This window comes from Hermetia illucens, chromosome 4 (assembly GCF_905115235.1).
Source record: "Hermetia illucens chromosome 4, iHerIll2.2.curated.20191125, whole genome shotgun sequence".
NCBI lineage: Eukaryota > Metazoa > Arthropoda > Insecta > Diptera > Stratiomyidae > Hermetia > Hermetia illucens.
The window spans coordinates 56,485,441-56,503,235 of NC_051852.1; the positions used below are offsets into that span (position 1 = coordinate 56,485,441).

General features: G+C 43.2%; 2 protein-coding genes across 3 annotated transcripts; one reads left to right on the forward strand and one right to left on the reverse strand.

The window, feature by feature from the left end:
• Positions 1 to 3,758: 3,758 nt before the first annotated feature.
• On the reverse strand, positions 3,759 to 4,551 carry LOC119655188. Of its 2 annotated transcripts, none has more exons than XM_038060954.1 (3): positions 4,245 to 4,551; positions 4,057 to 4,129; positions 3,759 to 3,995 (listed from the first exon to the last, which is right to left on the reverse strand). In XM_038060954.1, exons 1-3 carry the CDS (start codon positions 4,336 to 4,338, stop codon positions 3,866 to 3,868), a joined length of 297 nt encoding a protein of 98 aa, XP_037916882.1. In that variant the 5' UTR covers positions 4,339 to 4,551; the 3' UTR covers positions 3,759 to 3,865. The 2 variants fall into 2 exon arrangements, with proteins under 2 accessions (XP_037916882.1, XP_037916881.1); XM_038060953.1 differs by having other exon boundaries at positions 4,057 to 4,183; positions 4,245 to 4,479.
• A 12,069-nt stretch (positions 4,552 to 16,620) lies between these two features.
• On the forward strand, positions 16,621 to 17,517 carry LOC119655124 (zinc finger C2HC domain-containing protein 1A-like). Its single transcript, XM_038060853.1, has 2 exons — positions 16,621 to 16,816; positions 16,873 to 17,517. The coding sequence occupies exons 1-2, from the start codon at positions 16,796 to 16,798 to the stop codon at positions 17,380 to 17,382; spliced, it is 531 nt and encodes a 176-aa protein (XP_037916781.1). The 5' UTR covers positions 16,621 to 16,795; the 3' UTR covers positions 17,383 to 17,517.
• The last annotated feature ends 278 nt before the right edge of the window (positions 17,518 to 17,795 follow it).

The window sequence follows — 17,795 nt, forward strand, 5'->3', positions numbered from 1 at the left end:
GCCCGCAACTTTGTTCTAACCCAAAACAAAGTGCGAGTCTGCAGTGATGCTGAGAACGCAAAAACACTTGGGGAATTCTTCGAGCGGCAGCTCAACGCAACACCTCCGAGCAACAGAACGGCTCTCACTAAGACTGTTGATTCAACAGTCAGAGATTTCACGTCTAGGAACTGCTACAGAATCACGTCTTTTTCTGCCCAGAACCCTTCCAACAAGCCTACTGATTCGAGCAAATTTCTGAGTTTATCATAACTCACTGCTATTACCCATAACCTTAACGGTAAAAGGTCAGCAGGCCCAGATGAAATTACGAATTTCGTCTTAAAAAATCTTCCAGTAGCCTCCATTAAATTTCTGCTTGCGGTTTTTAATAACTGCATTAATAATGGCTACTTCCCATCCACCTGGAAAATAGCCAAAATTATAGCCATTCGGAAAGGAGGTGTCTCCTGTGAACCTGGTAACTTCAGACCCGTTTCACTTCTATCTAACCTGGGGAAGCTTTGTGAGAGAGCATGGACCGTAGGCTTGGTCCAACACTGCAATCTGAACAACATTATTCCAGACCATCAGTTCGATTTCCGTGCTAAACACGGAACACAGCACGCCCTGAGCTACCTCCACGATACTGTGGCCGGCAGACTTAACGTCAATAACAAACCCACGGTAGCTTGCGCTCTGGATTTAGAAAAGGTCTTTGCTTCCGTCTGGATAATCTATAAACTGATCAAATACGAATTCCCAATCCCGATGATCAGACTTGCCATCAGTTTCTTCGAGGATAGACATTTTTACGCCAGTGTCGGAAATGAGATTTCCGATCTCTTGCCGGTTACTTCTGGGGTGCCGCAGGGATCCATTTCTGGTCCTACCTTATACAATATTTTCACTGCTGATGTCCCCTCCTCTACTCCTATTCCTCTAATTTTCGACCAGACAAGGCAGTTAGCGATATAGTTGCGATTACTTGGTTGACCTCTGCTACTACTACCAGAGCTGGGGTATTAAAATTAACTCAACCAAGACGCAAGTCTATATCTTCAGGAGGAAATCTACATACTCGGGATTTAGATCTATCCACAGGAAGGCTAAACGCCTGAAACAGGAAATAGGGAATACAATAGTAAGAGGGTCGAAATCGATCAAATATCTAGGAATCAATTTCAACGAATTCCTAAGATTTAACGACCATGTTAGACTCGCCATTGGCAAAGCAAAAGGTGCATTGCGCAAGATCTACTTTCTTCTTCGCAAAAAAGTGGGTCTAAGCACCAAAACTAAGCTGATCCTATATAAGACTCTCATCAGGCCCATCATATGCTACGGAGCCCCTTCGTGGATCACTTGCTCTCCGAAAACCATGGATAAATGCATGTCTTTCGAACACCGTGTATTAAGACATTGCACTGGATTGTCTTACAATTGGAGGACTAAGAAGTGCGGCAGGAACGCCATAGTATACCGGCGAGCAAATATAGACCCCATTAGAGAATATATTCTCAACATTACGGAGCGGTTTTTCAATAAACTTGAAAACCATCCAAACCCAAAAATTAGAAGACTGCATGAGCAGGGCAAAACAATCCCACTAGCGACTTTCCCTAAGCCGTGCCAGATACTGAACCCTGACCTAAAATCAATAATCCTACCCCTCTTCGACACACCTTGCCTGGTAGGAGTGCAAAGAGGCTAAGCAATATATGAATATTAAGTGCTATTGTATATAGTACAATCAAGTATAATATTTATGTAAGTAAATATAAGTAGTAATAAGGTAGATGTAAGTAAGTAAAACAAAACCTTCTCGCGTCATTAGTGCGGACGCAGTTTTGAAAATAGGTTAAGCAATGTTTTAATTAAATATAAAGCCAAGGAACGTTGTAAATTAGTTTGTTTTTACACAATAAAGTTAATTACAGAGAAGGTCGGGTAGGCCAAACAATGTATAGCCACCCATTGTAATAATTCTAAGCTAGCTAAGCTAATTCTAAGCTACTTTTAAGAAAAATGTATCAATTGGAAATAAATAAAATAAAGCGTTCAGCTTCTTGTTTCTCGAATTGTTTTTGTGTGGTGATTGACATTAGCTTGGTCTTGCAATCGACTGTGTATGCCATCACTTTCTCTGTAGCTACAGCGCCTTAGAGAGACCTAAATGAGAAAGATCGGTTGAAAACGAAAACCCCAGTTTAGATTGCATTAGGAGGCAGCATCCAGTAATAATAGAAAATTTAACTTTGTATACATCCCCCACAGTTATTCCATAGGACGCATGGTATACTGTTTGGCTCAAATAATCAATTTATAATAATATGTTGTTGCACATGAAATTGCCGATTTAGTACTAAAATTTGAAACGATTGTAAAGCCTATCAAAATAGGTGCCAGTAGTTTCAAAACACTTCTCCCCGAGATTCAAGAGCATGTATGCCAGTTTCGTAAAAGTCCAATTTTCGGCTATTGATAAACTCATCGAAGGCAATTTTTATGGCCTCTTCATTCCTAAATTTTTTTTTCCCAAAAAATTATCCAAATGCTTAAAAATGTAGTAGTCGGTTGGCGAAAGGTCCAGTGAATATGGTGGATGAGGCAGAGTCCCATACTGCAATTCGTTCAACTTTTGAACCGTTGTTCTGGATATATGAGGTCGTGCATTGTGGTGAAGGAGTATCACACCATCTCTGTTGACTAATCTCGGCCGTTTAATACTCAATTTTTGGTGCATTTCCTCTAGTTGGGCACAGTATTTCTGTGCATTTATCGTTTCTCCAGGTACCAAAAGAGAATAGTGGATAACACCAGCTGTAGACCAGCAAACAGTTACCATTACTTTCTTCGGATGGAGGCTCGGTTTCGACATATGCTTCGGTGGCTCATCAGCATCTAGTCATTGTGCTGATCAGCGACGATTGTCGTATAATATCCATTTTTCTTCACATGTCACTATTCTGTGGAAAAAGGGATCGCTTCTGCGGGGGAGTAAAGAACTGCAAATTTCCATTCGTCCATTTGTTTTGCTCCGTAAGGGCATGCGGAATTCATTTGTTGAGGTTTTTCACCTTTCCAAGTTGTTGCCGGGAAACTGTTGAATAGTGTACGCCCAGTTTCTCTGCAATGTCTCTCACAGACTGGCGTGTGTCAGATTCGACTTGCAAATGCAGCTCGTCGTTGTCAATCGATGGTCCTAGATATCCATCTGGCTCAATTTGAAGGTTCACTTCGCCTGACTGGAATTTTTCGAACCACCGCCGTGTGGTTTGTTCGCTTACCGTATCAGTTTCAAATGCGCTGTTAATGTGCCTGGTCGCCTCCGCTGCTTTATGAGCGAGTTTGAACTCATACAGAAAAAGTATACGTTCCTGGCTTTTTTCCATCCTTTCATCCTTTTCATTCATTGTCATCACAATGATGATCAAAACTGAAATGACTGCTTGATTAAATGTAGACCCATTTATACTTCATTGTCCGACACCAATAGCGCCAATTGGTGGTGGTTTGATGCAGCAAAATCACAACTAACTTCACTTAATTGCCAAATCGGCCATTTCATGTGCAACAACCTAATACATTGAACTTTATAAACTAGTTTCACCGGATAATTCAGTCATCATAGTCAGCTAAAGATATATGTAAATGTAATTAGCAAAGAAAGTTACTAAGTTAAGCCGCTCGTGGTACATTCTTTGGCAAACATATAATTTTACGAGATCCCAACGAAGTTAATAGTAAATTATTCATTATTCAATTATTCATAATCATTCAACATTTGTTTTCAGTTCTTAATCATTTTATTAAACTATCATAACACATCATTGGGTCATACAAGCATAGCTTACCAATAAGTTACTTTAAATTGATGGAAAGATTAAATTTCTATTATTTTCTCTTTACCATCCCTTTTACAAATGAATTTTCTCAAACAACACTCGGGGTAATTCTTGGATATATTAACGTAACCTGCATCTTCGCATCCCCATACAACTCTCTCATCGCAACTGTGAAAACATTAAAAGAAGTTTTAGCAAAGATAAACTCTATATCTTAATTTCTACTCACTTATACACCGTAAGCTCACTGCGCCGATTTTTGGTACATATAACTTTTTCACAAGATCTTGGCGGATGATATTCTTGATTGTAGTATAGAAACATAAAATCGTTTATTTTACATTGATTTCGTTCAGCTAGAACAGGAAATAGGTTCAGTAATTGATGTGAGGGTTAAACTACTCTTGAGAAACCTACTTTTATCGAACCGGACACCCCGCCAAACTCCACTTTCTGCAACGTATATGTAGCTTAGAGCTACCACAGCAATAACACAAACTACGCACTTCATCTCTGATTAACAATTGGGTGAATTCTGACCCAATGGCTAAACCACCCTTCTTTCTACTCGTATATATGTTTATTATTTATATTTAATGTTGAAACGGTTCTCTGATAAACAAAAAACGGCAAACAAAACAACATAAGGGAAAGTTCTGAGGAGATCACGACCCGCCTGATAAAATGTATTCATAGAACTCCCATCTGCTGCTATGCAATCTATTATACAATCTTTCAATAAATTACTTGTCTTTAGTGGACAAGTGATTTTCCTTGGCGTTTTATAGCAATAATACATATTTCTCAAACTTGATTCGAATTGATTTATTGATTTCGGAAGGTTCGCGAAGAGGAAATTCAGACGTATTAATCTATGTAAATTTAAGATACTTATTAACGCAATGCCACCATTCAACTCCGCTGATGATCCAATAATAATAATTGTTGGCCCCACAATTCAATTGGATCTGGGCCTTAAAGTGTGTTAAAGTATTTCATTCAAGACCGATAGTACCCTGTAGGAGTCAATGTAGTGGGCATTTCATACGCGGTTATTATCCTGATTCGACTCAGGTACTCACTCACAGCTGAGTCGACTGGTATCCGACGTCAAGTCACGATGCAAATCCCATTTCCACCAGCGAGATGTCAACCGCGATCATATCTTTTTATCATGCTTTTATCCAAAGGCCACTAGCCCAGTTCAGTAGTAGTCGATAGAAAAAAATAAACACAAAACCGACAGCTTGTTGCTCTAATTTTAAGTTTAAATACAAAACCATTTGAATTAAAAACTGAAATATAAATGCTGATATTCGATTCTTCCTTTAGTTTACGTAGTCACGAGTTTTTACATCTACATCCGCTCGATCATGTCACGTAGAAATCGAATTATTTCTATATTATCCGTAGTTTATCACATTGGGGAAAAACCTTATTGTATAATTAATGAAATCTATGATCAAACCTCAAAATAGTAATAATGTCAAGGGAAGTCGCATTGCGTCCTAAAAGAACTATTGCGCTCCTTTACTTGTTAAAGTATACCCATAACCTACAGTACATTGTTTAAACCATAGCCGACAGAAACTTTACTATGTTCCCTACTTCCAAGTGTTTCACTCTGGCATCTGGTATTAAGTATACTCCCAGGTGCCTTAACCCATTTTTAAGGTTTTGTTTGCAAAACAAAACCTTATTAAAATCGGTTCAATGTCTGTCTGTCCGTCTGTCTGTCTTTTCTTTTTCAGGAGGTGGAAATCTTCAAAAGACACTGGTCTGGACACACGAGCCACCTCTCTGCCCCGCGCAACCCCCATAAGATATTACATCACGGGACCGAGTCAGCCCATTCTAGCTTAATCATCTTTCTTCTATACGCGGCGCATGCGTCCGCGCTTTTCTCCTCTCCTCTGCCTTTCGCAGTTTCGTTTGGATAGATGCGATCGTTGACCGCATCCCAATTTTCTTGATGTGGTAACATTTTCGGCACCAGATTTTCTGGCACCAACACCTCTCCTAGAGTCTCCTCTAGATTCCTCCTTTCTTCCACAAATCTCGGACAATAGAAGAATACATGCTCTGGGCCCTCTGGGGTTCCATCGCAATTTGGACAGTCGGGTGAGGTGTCCAATTTAAACCTGTGCAGGGATTGGCGATATCCTCCATGCCTCGTGAGAAACTGGGTGAGATTATAATTAATCTCACCGTGTCGTCTCTCCAATCACTCTTTGATGGTAGGAATGAGCTTGTGAGTCCACCGACCCTTTCCCGAGTGTTCCCAACACTCTTGCCATCTATTTATGGATCTCTCCCTCTCAGCGTTCTTCGTCTGCAATAAGGAAGAGATTGGCTTCGCATTGTATATATTCGCCATCTCATCTGCCAAGATGTCAGCGTAACCCACCACTGTGGTTTCCTCCGGAAGGGGAAGATTAAGTACATCGATAGCAGTGAGATAGGCGGGAATACCAACCTTTGCTAGGGACTTCGGTATTAGATTCCAATTGGCCGAATTGAATGCATTTTTCACATCCAGGGTTACTACCACGCAATGTTTGCTAGCACTACCCTCTTCGTGAATTGTATCTTCGGCCAAGCCAGTAACCAATTTGATGGCATCAATGGTTGATCTGGCTTTACGGAACCCATAATGCCGATCTGAAAGGCCGCCTTGGCTCTCAACAACCGCGAGTAATCTATTATAAATTACCCGTTCTCACATTTTCCCTACAGTGTCCAAAAGACATATGGGTCGGTATGAGGATGGTTCACCTGGAGGTTTACCAGGCTTAGGTAGAAGTACCAACTTCTGCCGCTTCCATGCCACTGGAAATATTCCCTCGGATATGCACGCTTCGAACAACTCAGTGAACATGTCCGGCCTGGATTTCACGGCAAGCTTAAGGGCCTTTTTCGGTACTCCGTCCAGGTCCGGTGCTTTATTGTCTCCTATTCTACCGCAGATCTCAAGCAGCTTGTCTCTGGTTACTGGAGGAATTGCCGTCACATTCAGAGGTGGTTGGAACGTGTCGGTGCTCTACTCTTGCTGGGGGAATAACCCCTGGATGATTTATAGCAAGAGGGTGGGGCACGTGATCTGCGGAGAGGAACGGCATCTGAATCGTCCCATCACGATTCTATAAGCACTCCCCCACGGGTTTACGTTCGCTTCTGAATAGAGCTCCTTAAAGTATTTCCTCTTGCTTCGCTGGATGGCGAGCTTGAGTGTTTTGCGGACTGCCTTGTAGGCGCACTCTTTTTGCTCCTGATCGTCTCTACCTACCGACCTCTGAACCGCTCTTCTGGCTCGGTGGCAGGCTGATCGAAGACCGGTCAGTTCATCATTCCATCAGTAGTTTGGTCTTCTACTGGGGAATGAACACCTCCTAGGCATGGACGCGTCACATGCTTTGGCGATGCATTGAGCCCAATGGACGACTCTTTCCGTAGAGGCGCCTGTTTTATCAGGTTGATCTAACCATACCTCCATACCAAAGATTTTGCAGACCAGCCTGAAATCTTTTTCGGTTTCGGGCTTGATAGCTTTTCGCCCTGCGGCTCGACACATGTCTCAAAGAAGATTGCCTGGTGATCGCTGACGCATCAGGACATACCACGCGCAAGCGAAGGGCTGACAAAGGTCAGGTCCATAACCGAACCTGACCCCCCTTTCTGGAAGGTGTTTACAGCACCTTCGTTAGCCAAAACTATATCCATCTGCGCGAAAGATTCTATTAAACTGCGCCCCCTAGCATTTGATTCTCTGCTACCCCACTCTAGGGCCCAAGCATTGAAATCACCAGCAATCACCTTTGGACTTCGTCCCCTTGTGTCGAGAACAAGATTATCAAGCATTTGCTCGAATTCAGACAGTGTCAAACTTGGGTCCACACAAAGCCACTGGCTGCCAGACTTACAGTACATAGTATGGCCTGTCGACCACAAGCCCATATCGCCGCTCCACCAGTCGAATCGTGACGGTTTCTACACGGTTCACTTATGATGGCAATTTCCATCTTAGATTCAGATCGACCCTGCAATGATTCAGATTTATTTGAATAAACCTGATTTTCTCATTGCAGTGAGCGCCTTAATAAATTCCGGACATTTGCCACTTCCGGCAATGTGCCGGTTATCCTTTCCCTCTTTTACTTCGCACACTAAGCATCTGGGGTCCCTATTGCACTCTTTGGAAATATGGGCTTTCGCCGCACACCTTCTGCATCGATCGGACCGCTTTTCGTAGGTCCACAACAGACTCCTCTGTAAGTTCTTTCAACTTGAATTGCTCCTTCGGAGCAGTACAAATTTCTCCTTTCGATGTCACTTCATCAAGATCCTTACATTGTATATAGCTCTCATGTTTTTGGTCACGCACTGCAGCATTCTCCCCAAGTGTGTTTTTCGCCCTTTCTGGGTTCTTCGGATTCTGTTCCAATTTCCGCTCAAATGTTTTAGGCCCGGAACAGCTTTGACCTTTTTGAGTATCTCCGCGTAGGACACATCGCTCTTACTGGAGATAAAAATCGCATGTGGACGAGTTCGCACTTTTGCTTTTTGTTTCGCTTTTTTGTTGGTAACTTTAGTTCATCCATCGTTTTCGTTCGTTTTGGGCTTCGTAACGCTGGTCGAGTTTCCTATATTCGCTGTACGCTTTCTCCCGTCAGAGCCATTGGTGCTGGTTTTCAGAATTTCCTGTCCGCCTTTTTTTCTCTTAGGCGCCTGCTGATTATTTATAGGATGCCCTTCTTTTTCGCGTACTCGTTTATTTCGCCGGGATTCGATGGTCGTACGGTTAGGCATCACTTGGGTCGCTTGTGATACTGTTGGTGCAGCGGGGTTCGGTATATCCTTAGTATTCTTTTCCTCCATCTGCGATCTATTTTAGAGGATTCTAATAGCCCTCACCATATTCTTTATGGCTTGGTGCACGTTGTGCTTGTCCTTGATAAACTCGGACAGCTCAACTACTTTTGCCCCAAGCTGGATAAAGGGTAATTCCTCCGGATCGGGACTCCGCTCCCTATAAGCCCCGACAGGGTTATTCCTTTTATATGCTCCTTCACTTTTGCCGTTTATTGACCTTGCCTGTACTGTATTCTTTATCGTCTTTGGCATTGGTGGAGATCTCAAAGTTGGCGAGCTTCTTTTGAATATGATCCCTTCCTTGTTTCTGGAGCACCTCTTGTTGTCGCGCATCTTGAACATATGCCGTGGGTGTTATCACGGTTTTTGTCGTTCAATGATCTGCCTTCAGTTCATCTTTCTTTGGTCTTGTTACTGGTGTTCTCGATAAGGTCGTACTTCGCTTGAGCACCTCCTTCTCCAGGTCCAAATCACTTGTAACATTATATGCCAAGGTGGCCAAGTTGTCCACCATCGAGGCACTGCGGTCAAAGGATATCGACGACCGGGAGCCCGCTTGCTCACTCCCAAAAGCCGCCGGTACTGGGGTTCCGAGCCCCTGCACCGTCATGGTGGTTTTAAGTTCTGGGTATCCTTCCCATAGCCATTTTGGTCCACGCAGCAGAGATGAGGAAACACTAGCCCATGCACAGTCAGAAAAGAAAAGTGCATGAACACATATTTACACATCAATAGGTATGCCCCAATCTGCCAGCTGGGGTCGCGCCTGATGGGAGATCTGGCCACTGTCAGTCTGTCTATTTGTCTGTCCGTCACACGTACTTTTCTCAAAAATGGCTTTACTGGTTGACACGAAATTTGGTGAGAAGGTGGGAACTGTGGACTCCCAGATATTTATTAATTTATTTATTTTATTTATAAAGGGGCGGGGAGGGGGGGACCTCATACATGTAAAAGCGAGTGTAAACATTTTTTTCACCGAATATAGTCATGTGGGATATCGAATGAAAGGTTTCGATTAGTACTTTTCGAAGGCGGTCTAAGTTTTGAGATTTGTTTGAAAGCCGGGGAATGGGAGGGGTGGAAGGTGATATTTTCTTTAACGGACCCATTCTCAGAAACCACCCAACCGAAAAATTTGAAAAAATGCATGAAGCTGTCTTTATATAGTGTCTAGGCCCCAAATACTCTCCATATCGATATCTGTTCAAATTAAGTTAATAATAGTAGTTACCGTATTTTTGGGAAAATTGAGTAAAATCCCCCTTAAGATTATCTCCGAGTTATAAGAGCTGGTAGTCGTATAAAATATAATATGAAACTTATTATTCCGAAGTTTGATCAAAATCGTGCTATTAGTAACAAAGTTACAGTAGCTCAAAGTTGTCTTTACCGTGTAAAATTATAATCCGAAGTACTAAATCTGACATGCTAAATCCATATACATAACGGGCTACTATACGTATAAATGGGATAGTTCTACATTCAAATATACTCACAGAAGAAGCAAACAAAACCTTTCATACCTGAAGCGCCCAGCTTCCGGTTTCCCGACTTATTTACAATTGCCCGTAGATATGCCTAGCTTCCTTAGGTGATAGTTTAGCCTGTAGTGACCAGCGAGTATTCCCACTATGATCCCCCAAATAAGCTGCTTCATTCCTAGTAGGCTTGCCCAGAATAGTTCGCTCACCCGTTCCTCTTTATTTTTCAATGTCGTGGTTATTAACCAATTTCCGACTCGAAATCAAGAGTATCCAGATCTTATCGAATGAGCCGATCGTGTTCAGTTTGGTAAGGCATTCCCATAACAGTTTGAAATTTTCTTGGTAGGACCTAGTAGTGCTATAGTAGCAGCTTCGCAGTCAGTTAGAATGGAAATGTTCTGCCCCCTATAGTTTCCTTCGAAATTGAAAGAGGCACAATTGTCTATGGCGTATATTTCTGCCTGAAATATGCTGGCGCACTTACCTATTGGCTCAAAATACGTTTTCCTTGGGAGAGAGAAGTTAATCCCAGTTAATCCCAGAAGGACGTCGTTGGGCATGTCCTTATTGCCCCACAGATGCACACGCAAGCGAGTCTTTGGAGTTTGTGCAATTCCCCGACTGTTCTACTGAGTTCTGTTTCGTCTGCTCAGATTACCGCTCCATAAGTATTCATCGGCCATACTATTACAGTGTATATCCAGAGCAGCGTTTTCGGTGTGCATCCCCATTTTGTGATTCCCAAATATTTGACCCCTGTTAATCGTTTCACTTCCATGACATGTAATCTAATGGTTGGATTTATATGCAACCCCGCCTTTCTGCACCAGTTATAAGTGATTCGTCTGCTTTGAATTCTGTTTCATATGGTATCCTCATATTTGCCCCTAAAGATTAAAAAAATATAATTGGCATAACTTATGTTCCAGTGTTTGTTAGCTCTCCTAGGAATTCATCCCTTACCATAATATCCCCCCGCCCGCTCCGCTGATCGCTATCTGACAGCAGAAGCAACGAAAGGCTGCCCCCAAGGAGGTGTGCTTTCGCCACTTCTGTGAATATGCCCACTACTATGTGAACTGCAAAATTCGCCAATACACCCTCAAGCTTATGCTGTGCTTGCTGTTGATCGAGATATTGGCACGGTGTGTAGAAATATACAATGTACCGTTAGACAGTTGGTGCCTCAGACATGGCCTTTCAGTTAATCCAAATGAAACAACAATGATATTATTTACAAAAAGGAGAAAACTGGATGGCCTGTGCCTCCCTGAGATGAGGGGTATTAGCCTTCAACTATCCGAAGTAGTGAAAGATCTGGGAGTCACTCTAGATAAAAAACTTCTTTGGAACAAGCATGTCGAAGTAAAGATGAAATGAGCTCTAACAGCTTATGGGCTGTGTAGACGGACCTTTGCCTCGACATGGCGACTCAGGCCCCATGTGGTAATCTGGATATACGTTGTTGCCATTAGGCCGATGTTCGCTTATGCATCCGTAGTGTGGTGGGTTAAGGTGAGATAAAAAGGTTTTCACTGTAAATTAGCCGCACTGCAAAGAACTATGTATCTGGGTATCACTGGTGCCATGAACACGATACCTGGGGCAGCCCTGAATGTAGTACCCAATTTGCAGCCCTTGGATATATTTACTCAAAGTACTACAATGAGAGCAGCTCATAGACTAATTCGATTAGGTCTATGGGGAAACAACGGATGTGGGGGCACAGCACTGGGAGTACTGAATCCAGTTCTTACAATGCCCGATTCTCGTGTGCCCATACATCTGTTTGGTAGAAGATATGAAGTCCCAGAGGAATGCGTGGCGGGATATATAGAAGCCTTCTACACCGATGGCTCGAAAACAGAACAGGGTTCGGGGGTCGGAGTCTACCTTTCGAATAAAAATGAGAAGTGGGCTTTTCTTTTGGGACAACATGCAACGGTTTTTTAATTCGAAGGTTATGCGATCGTAAGGACGGCAAACTGTGTGATTAACGAGCGGTTGGAGGGCAGGCGCATCACAATCTGCAGTGATAGCCAAGCTGCATTGAGCGCATTGAGTAGTCCTTTGATCACCTCGAAAATCGTTCAGGAATGCAGAAACCGTTTGAACTCCATTTCTAGATTCACTATGGTTTAACTACTCTGTGTAATTGGTCACTGTGGTATAGAGGGAAATAAAATCTCGAATGCTTTAGCGAAAGAGGGGTTAATCTCCCCTATGCTGGGACCGGAACCAGCAATTGAAGTATCAGTAGCATTGACTATGTCTTGTCTAAATGCTGCTCGTCTCACCAAACTTTTTCTGCCAGAACCGAACACGCCATTTTATCCTGTCGAAAAGCAGGAGGACTTGCAGGAGTATTGTAGGCATTCTGACAGGCCATAATTCACTAGGTGGGCATATATTCAGAATAGGAAATAGTCTAGAGGACAGAATAGGAAATATTCAAGATGACAGGTGTCCCTCATCTAATGGGGAAGCTGAATCCACGGAGCAGTTCCTATGTGAATGCCCCGCCTATGGACCCATCCGGTCTTTGATACCGATGCTCTCCACTTGCGACGGGTAGCTTTACATTCACATTCGCAATGGGCCAATACGGTCTGAGTGCTCAGAAGCTGTACCTTCTCCCACGACAGACGCACGCACACACATATATTACTCTAGCTTCCGAGCATATCTCTTCCGCTAGTTTCCAGTTTGCCTTTCTTCCCCTTTTTGTTCGTCGTTGGGGTTTCAAGCAGAATGTTATCGGACCCCAGAATATGAGTTTTGAGAAGCAGATGTACCCTGTCCTCTTCATTCTCAGTAAGTTCCCCGTCTTCATTCTTCAGACAGATAGAAGATATTGTCTCGCTTTTGGTTATAGCTTTGTATAGCTAGGATGTTTCGGACCTCCTTTTTCATTCTGGCTAGGTTCATGTTCCACCAGGGTACGTTTTTTTATGACTTGGCTTTATTAGTTGGACAATTAACCTTTTATGCATCAATAATGACTTTGTTGAGGCCTTCCCCCACTGTCTCAAGCTCTATTTTACTCCTCGTGTCACTGCTCACCTGTAGACGAGCCATATTGTCATTTAGGTGGCTTGTGTAGAAGTCCCGGTCTGTTCTCCTGGGATTTCTCATTCTATATTCTCTCCTTTCCTTATTATATTTACTTTCGATTTAGCTTCAAAGTCGAATCTGATTATTATGTGATCCGACATAGAACGCTCATCCGACACCCTCCAACTTCTGATCAGCCCGTTCATCAGAGTTTTGTTTAGTACCTCCTATTTAGCGCTGGTCACGAATGTTGGGCCTGTGTTATATACCTTTAACTTATTGCTGCGAGTAAATTCAAGAAGGTGCTCACTTTTACGATTGGTGTCGTTGTTCCCCCAGACTTCGTGATGGCCGTTGGCATCGCAGCCGAGGAGGAGTTGTAGTGCCCTTCTCTCACAGTATTTCACCAGTCTGGCAACTAGCTCCGGTCGGATTGGGATGTCGTCTCGAGTCCTACCTCCTCTCCGCTTCTAGTGAGAATTAGACAGCTACAATGTCTCCAGCCAGAAACCAGCCATGTTAAAGAGGACGCATGATAGGACATCCCCTTGTCGTAGACCGTTGTTGATGTCGAATGGTCTTGAGAGTGAGCACTGAAATCATCATCATCCTCATCATCATCAACGGCGCAACAACCGGTATCCAGTCTAGGCCTGCCTTAATAAAGAACTCCTGACATCCCGGTTTTGTGCCGAGGTCCACCAATTCCATATCACTAAAAGCTGTCTGGCGTCCTGACCTACGCCATCGCTCCATCTTAGGCAGGGTCTGCCTCGTCTTCTTTTTCTGCCATAGATATTGCCCTTATAGACTTTCCGGGTGGGATCATCCTGATCCATACGGATTAAGTGACCCGCCCACCGTAACCTATTGAGTCGGATTTTATCCACAACCGGACGGTCATGGTATCGCTCATAGATTTCGTCATTGTGTAGGCTACAGAATCGTCCATCCTCATGTAGGGGGCCAAAAATTCTTCAGCGGATTCTCCTCTTGAACGCGGCCTTGCTAAGAACCCAAGTTTCCGAGGAATACATGAGGACTGGCGAGATCATAGTCTTGTACAGTAAGAGCTTTGACCCTATGGTGAGACGTTTCGAGCGGAACTGTCTTTGTAAGCTGAAATAGGCTTTGTTGGCTAACAACAACCGTGCGCGGATTTCATCAATCTTTCTTCACCTCTTCTTGGGAGAAATAATACGGCGGAGTTAATCTGAGTCTTTTTTGGCTTCCTATACGATCTGACCTACGTACGTTATCATTGATACCGTCACAAACATATTTGGTCCCAGCCGTAAGAAAAGTCTAGCGGCTGATTCGACGATGAATGTAAGCTAGCAACGGAATGGAAGAATGCCGCATACCGAGTAATGTAGCATTTCCAAAGAACGCGGGCACGCTCACAGACTTATCATGAACTCCGCCGGGCGGAGAAGCGGCTTCACCGACGGAAAAAGGACGCCAGGGGGTACCAACACGTCTGCGAACTGAAAAGTATAGGGAGCAGCCGCACCAGGCGCGGAAGTTTTACCACCAAATCAGCAGAATGATACCTTGTACACTTTGATGTTCATCCTACCGGGACAAAGAGGGAAATTTGATTTCCGATTGAAAGGGCATATTGGGGCGATGGGTTGAATATTTTGATGAACTGCTCAACAAGCAAAATATCGGCGGGTTGTAGGTCCCGCCAACTGAAAACGACGGACAAATGCTGACACCACCAAGCATAGAAGAAACAGTCCGCGCAATTCATCGGCTTAAAAACCATAAGTTGCCGGAGCCGACTTGGTTAAATATGGAGGCGACCAACAACACCGAGCGGTACTATCTGTAAGATATTCTCCGCTGCAAGGGCGGATAGTCCCATACGCCCAGAATATCATTGGCCCATACCAAACAGGCTTCATTTCATGCAAATCAAATTTTCTCTGCGTGGCAAGCAATGAAAAACTATTGGAATATTACCATCACTTGCACTCCTTTTCGTCCAGTTAAAGGTCGCTTATGACAGCATAGCAGGTGTAAAACTGTACACGGCCATGAAAGACTCCAGTATCCCGATTAAATTGTTAAGACTGACTAAGCTGACCCTGACCATTGTGCAAATCCTAATAAAAGCACCGGAATCGAGACCATTCAACATCAACAACGGCCTAAAAAAATGGGATGCCCTACCATGTGTCCTTGGTAACCTCGCCCTGGAGAAAGTGATTCGCGATTCAGGTGTGAATGCGAGAGGCACCATCCTCTTCAAGCCCACCCAACTAGTAGCTTTCGTTGATAATATGGAAATTAGGGGAAGAACAACCCCAGGTGAACAGTCTACCTTCATCCAGATCGAGCAGGTGGCGCGAGATTTTGGAATGCACATTAATGAAGGCAAGACAAAATACATGGTGGTAACGTCAGCGCTAACAACCAAAGAACGAGCAACATCGAGTCACACTAGTCAAACGAAATAAAAATAGGTGACTACAACTTTGATTGGTTTGTTAGCAAGAAAAATTGTGAATTTTTGGCCTTCTACATAACAATGGACGATTCAGCCTACATAACAACGAATTCTATAAGCGATGCTATGACCGCCTCGCCTGATTGTGGCTGGTAGAAAAAGAGAAAGAAACTAGACCCTGTCTGAGATGGAGCGATAACGTAGGTCAGGATGCCAGACCGCTTTTTGGGATATTGAATTGGTGGACTTCGGCGCAAAACCGGTGTGTCTGGAGTTCCTTAGTATGGTAGGCCTAGACTGAATACCGGTTGTTGAGCCCTTGATGATGACCATATGATCTGGCACTCATCAAAACTGAGAGGGGACGACCCCGTGCTAATCGGTCGGTTTGATTGAAACTGGTACCGCCTGTAAAAGCCAATGTTTATTTGTAGAATTCTTTCCATGCAAACTAGGTACTTCCAGTTTTATGCAAGCTATGGAAGCCTGAATATGGGCATCGTTCCCACTTAGTGGTTAAAATCTTCTAGAACTGGGGCACACTTCGTGTCGTTGTAACCTCGATCCCATAGAAGACTCTCTCTCTGGCTTTGCAAGTAATTTCAAATGTAGCGTTGTCAATCTGCCGACCCAGTTGGCGCAATTTGTACCATTTTTAGACTCGGGAGCCTCGCTTTTATCCTCCTCCATCTAAAGCTTTTAGTTGAGAAAACGCTCCCAGTGTTTGCTATATGAAGGTGGAGACAGAGTTTGGAAGAAGAGCTGTTTGTCTTGAATCAACAGATATTTCGCAGATATTACGCTCCATTGTGGGTACCAATCCGCGTTTTCGTCCTTCAAGTAAATACGAATACCTTAATCAATATGGTGAGGCAATAGGTCGTCTTGAGCAGCCTTCATACCGTGCATATATTATTTCGAATTCAACATGTTTGCATTGCCGTCATTCACGGGGTATATTGAAGCAAATGTCAAAAATATAAAATTTCTCATGTAGCTTAATTAAATCTTAAATTTGTTTCTGGAGTTTGAAATTTTTGTTTTTTGTTATTGATTAGAAAAGGAATAAATTCGAGACTCCCTTGGGTCCTTTCTTACAAATCATGGCTACTTCTGAAAAGATGGTGAGAGAAACGAAAAATTCATTCCGAAATATTTCTATTTACCTTTTTGCTTTCAGTCAACCCGTCCTACCACGGGATATATACCTGAAAATATGGTTCAATGTAAAGTTTGTGGCAGGCGCTTCAATCCTGACCGTGTCACCAGACATGAGGAAATCTGTGAGAAGACATCGACCAAGAAGCGCAAGGTTTACGATATAGCCAAGCATCGACTTAAAGGAACGGACATCGAACAGTATGTGCGTAAGACAGCGAAGATCAACCATCGATATGCCCCTGGCAAGGAGCTGGCAGTAGTCGCAAATGGACGACCTGATAAGAAAAGTGATTGGCGCCGGAAGCATGAGGAATTCATTGAAGCTATACAAGCCGCTAAGAAAGTGCAAGTACATTTAGCACGTGGTGGGAAATTAGCGGACCTTCCACCACCACCACCTTCGGAAAATCCAGATTATATTGAGTGTCCGCATTGTCATCGGCGTTTCAACGAAGCAGCAGCAGCCAGACATATACCGAAATGTGCTTCGTACCTTCATAATAAGCCGAAACCTGTCAGGAAATACTAGTTGCTGTATAGACAGGCCTCATAGAAGTTTGCTTTTGTTCACTAAAAACGTTTCAAAATGTTTGGATTCTATTGGTGAAGCTATACGCGAAATACGCATTTCTAAAGTTCTTTACAAAAAGGGTTTGTTTTCTTCTAGCAACTTGTGTTTGGATAAGGTCTTCGGCCTCTTGAAGGCTAACCTGGATCGGGTTAAGCACATTTCTGCACCCGTGGAGTTGAAAGCCTTTTAAATTCTCAAAAATATGGAGTCGTTGCTATCCTTAATTCGGGTATGTTCGTATCAATTTCCAGTGGCTTAGAATTTCGGCCAGTATTGGCATCAATATCATAATTGTTATTACAGGGCGCTTTTTTGTAACTTTCGACAGTAGCGCAATTTCGGGCACTGTCTTAGCAATTGAAATTGAAAGA